The sequence below is a fragment of the Ambystoma mexicanum genome, chromosome 1p (genome assembly GCF_040938575.1).
Source record: "Ambystoma mexicanum isolate Mex_15411 chromosome 1p, UKY_AmexF1_1, whole genome shotgun sequence".
In the NCBI taxonomy this organism is placed as follows: Eukaryota; Metazoa; Chordata; class Amphibia; order Caudata; family Ambystomatidae; genus Ambystoma; species Ambystoma mexicanum.
In genome coordinates this window covers 1,100,909,531-1,100,919,176 of record NC_090921.1, presented here as the reverse complement: position 1 = coordinate 1,100,919,176, position 9,646 = coordinate 1,100,909,531, and the positions used below count along the sequence as shown (strand labels likewise).

The following is a 9,646-nucleotide window of genomic DNA, read 5'->3' as shown; positions in this document are numbered from 1 at the left end:
CAAGCCCCTGACATCGGACCACCACCCTGCAAGGCAAGCAAAGGGTGCCTGCATGCTGGAACACGTGATTACACTGTTTGCTTCTGTCGCAGCCACACTTTCACCAATGAACAACACAGGACTGAAAGCTGTGCCAGAAGCCGCTGGGTGTGGTGGAGTCCCCGAGCTGGGAATTATGTTGATGAGGAAAATGACTACTATCTCCAGACATACAGGCAGCTGCTTTCACTGTATCACTTGGGGCGGCTGTTGTGTGTTTTAAAGGTTAATTCTTGCCACCAATTAATATGCTTACACATTGCAGTTATGTTCAGTGTACAATGCTCTATTCTCTGGCCCCATTGAACACACATTTTCCAGAGATTGCAAACAATTCTGTACCCCTCTGCCTGCATCTTCTCTTGGTGAAGTGGAAGTACTGCCCCAACCCATGGGAAACACAGCGCAGTCATTGATTGTACAGTTTCCTGACCTTTGTCCCATCTCTCCTCCTTGACAGCTGAGCAAGCACAATAACATAATTTCAGTCAGCCTTCTGCTCTGACTTCTCTGATGGCCACTTCTCCTCATCCTGCCCTTCTCTGTCCTTTCCCATATCTGCATCCAAACCTTCTCGTGGGTTGCACCGACATTCTAATGTACCCCCTGTTGTCCAACCCCCCCTTCTCCTCTGCCGTTCTTTCACCTCCTCTTTTTCTGACTACTGTCCCTCCATCTCTGTCTCCTTGTTGTTCGCCTTATGCCCCTCAATTGCCTCCTTTTCAGGTTCTGGACCAGGCTCATTGACTACCTTCTGTTTTTTTCTTCTCCCCATCAGGCTATCTGCAACTGCGCCTCAATTGCTGACTCCAACACAGCCACTATAGCCTCAAAAAGAACACTCAGCTGTTGTCACCACCTTGTCACCAGTTGAGTGAGCTCCCCAATACTAGCATTGAGTCAATGGGGAGCTCACTCTCCAGTGAGCCTGCACCCTTTGCACATTCGCTGCCCAATTGGATTCTACTCCTGAGGAGCACAAGGATGAGTAGGGGTGAAATGACCCACTCAGGCCTCACATTCTTCAATTCAAAACACAATGCAATCATAAATGAAAAACTGGGACTATAAAGAGATGTACCACCTTTGCCTTTTGTGTAACGTGCGCTGAGAGAAGGCTATGTTCTTAAGAGGGGTGTGATGGTGAACCAGTAGTGACCTAAACAACACAGTATCACAGTCCAAACTAAAGGGAATTTCCAATCAAGGTGCTATAAAAATCTATATAGGATGTGGATGAACTAATTGATGTTCCTCTATCTCTTGAGTAGAACAACGGAAAGGGGTCCATTAAGAACGGATGACCAAAGTGTTATTATTCTATTGGTTGTTAACTCTGGCATGAAAGAAATGGTGTTGTGTAAATTAGATTGACATTTTCCTTTCCTTGTTATTTTTAACTGATACTTGTATTTTAATATGGTGAAACTTTTTTGTGTAAAGGTTACTTGTTAACCATATACAAATTAAAAATATATATACATATACTTTAATCAAGCCCACCATCTGCCTGTAGAACTAATAGAAAATACTGTATAAAACTCACCCCAAAGGAAGAACAGAGATGATGCAACAGATTGGAGAAAGTAGCACTCTTAGGGAATGTATGCAAATCACTAGCCACAAAAAGGATAGGTCATGAATGAAAACAGGAGAGATCATGACCTAACCAGTCTCTAGGGTCCAAGTGGAGTAAGAGGACAGGTCAGAATGAACAGCACATGGATTCAGCTCTTGGCAGGCTGATGAAGTCAGACCCAGCGTTACACGTAGGTGTGAGAAGATCAAGATAAGTTTGGGCACGTTGGAGTGTGTGGGCCCTCGCAGCAAGCCGGGGTCGAGTAGGGGCAAAATGCGGTCACTCTGTGCGGTGGAAGGGTTTCTCTCAAGGATACAATCAGGGGTAGTCCTAGGAATGCTTCGCAGTTGGCCAGGCTGAGTTGGAATTTACCTGCTAGGAGTAGTCAATGAGTGATGTGGCAGTAGTTGAAGTCGGCGGGCGACGGACATTGAAATGGTGAGCTTGGGTGCATCAATGTGAGATCGATGAGGCACCAGACCAAGAGCTAACTGGGTCGAGCCGTGGTTGTAACCCCAGTTAGATCCGTCATGTGACTCTCCATTGAATCGATTTCGGTCCCGGCGTCAAGCAGTCGGTTGGGAATGGCAGGTGACAAGCTTGAGCTAGGACGTGCTGCATAGCTCGTTCAATTTGCAAGAAAGTTCAAAGTGGTGGAGGAGTGCAGCAACCAGGCTACTTGGTTCTTGTTCCACATGTGGTGAATGCGGATCAGTCAGTTCGGTGCAATTGAACAGGAAGATTCTGGCTGGTCTGGTCCTCCGGTTTCTATGAGGCCCACTCAGGGGGACGCGGGAATAGGTTGGCTCTGTGCAGTGTCTGCTCTCCCAGCTCAGAAGATTCCAGTACAGGGTGGTAGGTCCTGATACACAGTAGAGGTCACTCCAGATGTGCCCTGGGAGTGGGTAGGGAACAGATCTTCCTTCTGTCTTCCTTCAGATCTTCCACCCTTTGGATGATTTCTTCTTCACCTCAGGCTCAGGACTTTGGAAAGTAAAACTTTCCCAAAGGAAGTCCAGTGAGTTTTTCACAGAAAATCGACTGTCTTAAAGGATCCAAGAGGATGTGAGATAATCTGTAGAAGGAGTGTGAGAACCCTTCTTTTAAAGGCAAAAGTCCTCTGGTGATTGGACTAAAGTTAGCCTGTTTTAGCGGTCCAATTCCTGCTCCTAAACACAGTGGACTTTGTCTTTTCAATGTAACACCCAAAGTACTTTGCTCCAGAGGAACAGGAAAGAGAGAGTGAGAGACAGCATGAACCAAAATGGTGAAAGTCTCCTTCCAGTGACCAGAGCCCTACTGCCAATCATAATCGTGACTCTTCCATTCTCGCTAGGAGCAAAGACCTTAAAATATGCAACACCCTGGCATTACGCTACTCATTTTGAACGGGTGTGCTCCTTTGGTGCCCGGGCAAAGGACAGCTGTCTGCGGTGCAACTGTCTCGGCGAGAGGGTGTTACCTGCCCTCCCAAAGTGAGCCATTTGCAGGCTACACCCGGCGTACCAGAATGCACACCACCTACCACAGCGGAGATGACTCACAGGAGCTGACACATGCGATATCAGTTGGGATGTGGCGGTCATGATAATAAGTAGCACCATGCACTATGCCTAAACTCAGGCATAGCTTAATTTTAGAGATTATCCTGCCACCATCAACGATTACTTATAATCATTGTAGTTTTGGTGCATGGGTGTATATCGTAATTGCCACTCATGTGTGGCTGAGACTTGTCTGTGACTGTTGCTGTTAAATGAGCATCTCTAACCTCTGAACATGCTCAGTGCCATGAGTAGAGAAGGCACGCAGCTCAGGATACTGATTCAGCAGGACACACATACATACTCCATTTTCGGTATGGAGGTTATGAAAGGGAAATCTGATCAGCAGATTACCCTTTCATAGATGGAATTATCCACGGAAATGTTATTACTTCATAAACATCAAAAAAAGCCAGGCCTTTTCACCCTGGCCAGAAGGAAATTGTTCACACATTCTCCGCATGCACCTTCTGTTTATTGCTCAGTTGTTCCCCATCTTCATCATGCCCCATCTATATAACGCCTACTTCCCCATAACATGCACCAGCCTAAATCTTGATGGTTTATGCATACTATAAAGGATCAAGAGTAAGACTCGGACACAGTGGCATTTTTGTTGTTGATTATAGATTGTTATTAATAAAATGAAAGAAGGGTTAAGCGAAATCCTACCTATCCCTAACTCTCGGAGTGGCTTCCCTGCCTCAAGAAAACTAAGAAACGTCTGTGTCAGTGTCCAGAACAAAAGTTCTCTGCCCTGTGTCGGAAATCCTAAACTGACCTTCACGTACTAAACTTGATATAATGTGAAGTGAAGATATTTTTTACCTGAAAACCTGCAGATTATTTCCAAAGTTCCAAACATAAACATCTAAACACACACACAAGGGGGCCTTCCCTTCCCCTGGACTTCTCTGGTCTTTTCAGTGTCACATTAATGTACTCCACAATTTCAAGCGGTTCGACTCTTCCCCTAAGTTTCCTGCAGTTCACACAGTCTGTTATACCATTCCACAATTTGAAGAGGTATGAGCCTTCCCTTCAGGGTTTTCACAATTCCACAGTTAATACGCTCAAAGAGTGTGTCTCTGCCCGTTGAGCTCTGTTAGCTTTTCCACAGTTCGTTAATTTCACAGTTCGGCAAGGGGAGGGAGACTCCCTTCCCCTAGATTCCACACATTTGGATCGCTGTTTCCGCTATTGTCAAGTTTCACACTCTTTATTGAGTGCTGGTCACAGACTCACTCTATGCCTGGTTTACTCTCCTGCCTGGACTTCCTTATTTCATTCTTTGCTGTGGGTCCCAGACTCGCTGTATGCCTGGTTTACTCTCCTGCCAGGACTTTATTACTTCGCTCAGCGTTTGGGTGCAAGTTGTGGACTCACACTTCTCACCAACACTTATCTTCTCTTTCATATAGTTCCAAGTTTCTTTGATTATACTTTTCATATATTGGGTCAGCGACCCTTTTCTCAGCCTCCCATCTCCCTTGTTTGGGCTTACCAGGTTCATAAATGGTACGCAGAATCTACCAAGATGCACCCCGGCATCCCAACCTCTCTCTGGCCTTACCGGTCTCCATCAGCGGCTTCGGCATCTCACCATTCTCACTGCTGCTTGCTTGTCGGCTGCAGAGCGTCCCGTTGTCTCCCCGTTTCCCGCTTTGCCTTCTTCACTCGACAGCTCCTGCTGTCCATGGCACACACGCGGCGAACCTTACACTGGTTGAATTCCCGGGACGACACTTCCAACAGCTTCTCCGTTCCTTAATGCAGCCTGCTTTCCTTCACTGTCCTGACCAATGTCAGGAGAATTGAGTCGCTTTTCCTCTTCAGGTGTGTTGTATTTGAACGTCCCTGCACCTTTTAACTTTTTCCAACCACTAGAACTCAGCGTTTGCTCACAGCTTCGAGTAATCTTCATCACTCCAGTTCTCTTCCTTGTCTCTGTATTATTAAGTAAAGGAGAATGTAAATGCTGGTGGTGTTTAGACGTGGCTGAAAGTTCTACATTCACACTACAATATGCCATACTGGAATGGAGAGGGGCCAAGTGGGTGTCACCAAAGGCTAAAGAAATAGGGAAAGGTCTGGTCTGGCCCAGTGAGTTTACTCTGCTTCCCCGAGGGTTGTGCTCCCCCATGTTGTCCTCCTACAGTTAGCCACCCCAGGGTCAGAGTCAGGTAGCGCCTGCCTTTCCCTGGCCACATGAGGGAAGATTTTCCTTGGTGAAATAGTGACGACCTTGCTAGACCCATCACAATACTCTCTAGCTCTATCTTTTTTACTATCTCCACAACATCTTCCTCATTTGAAAATGATATGCTCCCAAGAATACCCAGTGGGACTTTTTAATCCACAGTAACTTATAGGGGGGGGGGTGACTAAGTGAAAGGTTGTCAAAAAGGGTTTCTTTGTTTACATTTTATTCATTTATTCAGTACAATGAGGAAGTGCAAGCGAAGGGTTTGAAAACTCAGAGCATCCCCGAAATGTTTTTACAAACGGTTTCTTTCTCTATTTTGTAGCTGGATGTAGAAAGGTTAAGGGTAGAGTTTACAAAAAGAAATGACAACGTTTTTCAAAAGAGTTTCTTTTTTTATGTTTTGTCTTTTGGGTGGAAGGAGGAAATGTAATGGAAAGATAATTTAAAAAAGTAAACACAAAGGACATCGCAAATATGTTCTCAATGGTTTCTTAAAGGGGAAGAATGAATTTATGGAACTAAACAAAACTGGCACAATATAAAATAAAATGTCACAAATAGGGAATCAATCGAAAAAAAATAAAAAAAATAACGTGAATTGCTACTGGCTTTCTAGGGCTCTGATTTGCCTACAGAATCTCGTCAACAGGCTTGGTGGTTCTAATTGGCCCAACAAACTCTCAAAGGTGAATTCAGGGACCATTACAAGCTTTGGCTAAGTAGCTTGAGAATTTGCTACACAGGATTCGGTTTGCCTTGTGAGTTCAGTGAGGCAGAGCGTTACATTGCACAGGCCATTGGCCAGACCTGTGGATAGATGAAAAGATCCAGGATATGGCTGCAAAGCATGCAACGTTAGAAAATGCCATGCAACTTGTGTTCTTTCTAAGTGTACATCACCGTTTTCTGTTAATGATTGAATTCTTTGAAACTTGTCTCCTGTTTTCTTTGCATCACCTGCCACTTGGTAGCTCTGTTGCTGGCGTGCTCCTAGGCTTCGAGTCTGCAGCATGTCTCACCTTCCCAGTCTTATTGTATGAATCTGAATGCACTTCAGTTAATTTGGACGTTCACTTTTGGAAAACGGTTCGTCAATCTGTTCAGTTCTGTGGTTTGCAAAGCTGAGCCAAGAGCTCTACGGTCTAGCCGGCAATGCAGTAAAACCCTTGCTTGATGTATTCACCTTTCAATCTGTGCAGTGAAGAATGTTTCTCATATGCAACAATTGTTCAATTGCCCCTCCTTATTATATCTGTTATGTGTGATTGTTGTAAGCCTGTCTTTAGCCTACATGAATTAGTGCCTAAATTGATGACTTATTTGATAATTAAAAAACTGGACATCCATTCTGTGCAGCAGAAGTGATCCATCGTTTAAGTCATATTTTGACTTAGTGTCTTGAATCTTTTCATGATGGCTCTCCTCATGGCCCCCTTCACTTCTTTGTTTCTCATAGTATATATCAGAGGATTACACATTGGGGTCACTACTGTGTAGAGCAGAGTGAGCACTCGGTCCCTCTCAGGGCTGTAGCTGGAGATCGGCCGCAGGTAGATAGTTGAAATAGTCCCATAGAATATTATGACTACCAGGAGGTGTGAGGAGCAGGTGGAGAACACCCTAGACTTCCCCTCAGAGGAATGGATCTTCATTATGGTGGATATTATGTGAATGTAAGAGAACAGGGTGAAGAGGAACGCGCAGAGTACAATGATAGTGGCCGAGACAAATACCCACATTTCATGGGTCCGTGTGTCAACACAGGACAACCTGAGCAAGGGCTGGATTTCACAGAAGAAATTTCCAATTTCTTTAGACTTGCAAAATGACCACAAGAATGTAAATACTGTGTGGAACAAGGAATTCACAAGGCTGCTCGTCCAGCAGAGAGCAACTAGCAAGAAGCAGGTCCTTGTGCACATTATGACATTGTAATGCAGAGGCTTACAGATAGCCACGTGCCGATCATATGCCATTATAGCAAGGATAAGGCATTCTGTGCTTCCCAGTGCCAATGCGAAGTACATCTGCATAGCACAGGCCAGGTATGAGATGGATTTATCCTCAGTCAAATAAATGGACAGCATTTTAGGCACAATAGTTGTGGTAAAGCAGATGTCTATGAAGGACAGGTGGCTGAGGAAGAAGTACATAGGGCTGTGGAGACCAGGATCAATTGTTCGAAGAAGTAGCAGGAAGAGGTTCCACAAAATGGTCACAAGATAGATGGTCAGGAGCACCACAGTGTGCACAACCTTCATCGAGGGTACGTCAGAGAACACCATGAGCAGCAAATATGGTTCTGCTGTAAGATTATTAGGAGCCATTCCGTTCCATCAGATTATTCTCTAGAAGAAAGAAGAAAAGAATATTGGGCTATATTCTTCAAAAATGGGAGTGCAATCTCATAATTCCTTTAAATCAGGGTTGTCTAACTCCAGGCCTCGAACCCTGGAATCCTGACTGGTTTTCAAGATATCCCTCAATATTCATGAGAACAAATCTGCATATATTTAGAATCATTTTATGCAAATGTATCTCATAAATATTAATGAGGGGTGGCCTGAAAATCCAACATATTTCCAGGCCTGGAGTTGGACAACCCTACTATAAATACACATTTTAATTGTTCTGGTTTTATGAGAGGCTATTTCAGCACACTGATAAACATACAAATGTAATGGAAATATTGTGACAAGACTTTGATCTTGCCACTCAGCAAGAATGGCCCATTATTAATGGCTATTTCTACCCTAAACCAAAGGTGGCATGAGGTTCCTTATTCTTGGCAGAAGGCTTTGAGTTTGACTTTTGCCACTCAAAAAGCCAATCCTCTCTTTGAACTACTGCTGCCATCAGATTTTATTTTCCTTAGGAATGTCTTTTTGAATAGCATAAATTAGCATCAAGAGGGTAATTCCCAAAACACACACAGCAACCACACTCATCATTATTTCACTTTGGATTTGAGAAGATATTCTCAATCACAAAGATTACAAGTGAACCTTGCCAGAGAAAGCTTTGAAAATGACTGCTATGCTCATGTGGAATGAACAGGTAGTTGCCCAAATATGTGGGCCTCAATCCCCAGATTAGGGGAGACTAAATAACTCATCAACATAAAATTGAAAGGTGAGAGGCCACTCCAGTTTATGCCTTGCAGCGTTGACAAATACCATGCTTCATTCAGAACACCATTACAGAATATGCTTGCCCAATCTAACACCTTTTAGGCTCAGCTTAGAGCAAACATACCACTTTTAAACTGGGACCGTGCCCAGATGTTACTATTTTGGGGCATCCAATTTCTCCTTGACCCTGCAATTTATGGTATGTTAAAACTTCTCTGATGCCACCATTTAAAGAGAATGGGCCTCATTATGAGTCCGGCGGTAACCGAGGCGGTCAAACCTCCTGGTTACCGCCAGACTCATATTACCATTCCGCCTCTGTGATTCCCGGAATTACCGGAGGCGGAATGGTGTAAATCCCCATTCCCATTGAGTCCTGTTGGACTCAATGGGAATGGGGATCATGGAAACACCGGCACCATCTCGTGATGGTGCCGGTGATTCCTTGTCCGCCTGCAGGCGGGCGGTGGTAAACCCGCCAGGTCAGGGCTAGGGCGGTCCAGAATTAACAGTGGCGGCGGGTTTACCACCACTGTTATTTCCGGACCGCCCGACCTGTAATGAAGCCCAATGTCTAAGATCGACAAAAAAAGACTGTGGGCCTCATTTCAAGTTTGACTGTGCAAGAAAAAATGGTGGTAATCGTCAGTAATTCCATTACTGCCAACTTCCTGCCAACTTTACCCATCTCTACATTACATGCTTGCAAGTAAAGTGGAAGAGGTGCCTTGAACACTTGACTGGAGGTACTTTCTCGACTTTTCCTCTAAAAGGAGGATTATCCATGTGTGGAATCACCACCCGCAGTAATTCCTCCAAATCCTCCATGGAGCCATATGGACTCCAAGAATGGGCATCGACATTGCTGCATTGTTACTCGTAGTCAGATGGCTTTTGCTTGATTACAAGTGGCGATAGCAGTGACAGGATCTGGCTTCTGTCTTCGTGTTGTGGCAGCATTTCCTTGTATGGCTGCCAGTGTACTCCATATAGTTGGCACAAGTGGGGGCTTTCATGGCAGTAACAGAGTACATTTCCTCTTATAAGTGTCCTTTCCTCTACTCTGTGAGCTCTCATCAACAACACTATGTTATATGATGCATTATGCCTCTTTCCCTGAAGACTTTCTGTTTTGTCCAAAACTCTC

General features: G+C 44.6%; 1 protein-coding gene across 1 annotated transcript; it reads right to left on the bottom strand.

Moving 5' to 3' along the window:
* Positions 1-6,741: 6,741 nt before the first annotated feature.
* Positions 6,742-7,695, bottom strand: LOC138526327 (olfactory receptor 2J3-like). The gene has a single exon (XM_069636972.1). The coding sequence runs from the start codon at positions 7,693-7,695 to the stop codon at positions 6,742-6,744; it is 954 nt and encodes a 317-aa protein (XP_069493073.1).
* Positions 7,696-9,646: the final 1,951 nt, after the last annotated feature.

What these genes read in the sequence shown, in the direction of transcription:
- LOC138526327 (XM_069636972.1), bottom strand. Translation starts at nt 7,695, where the DNA reads ATGGCTCCTAATAATCTTACAGCAGAACCATATTTGCTGCTCATGGTG.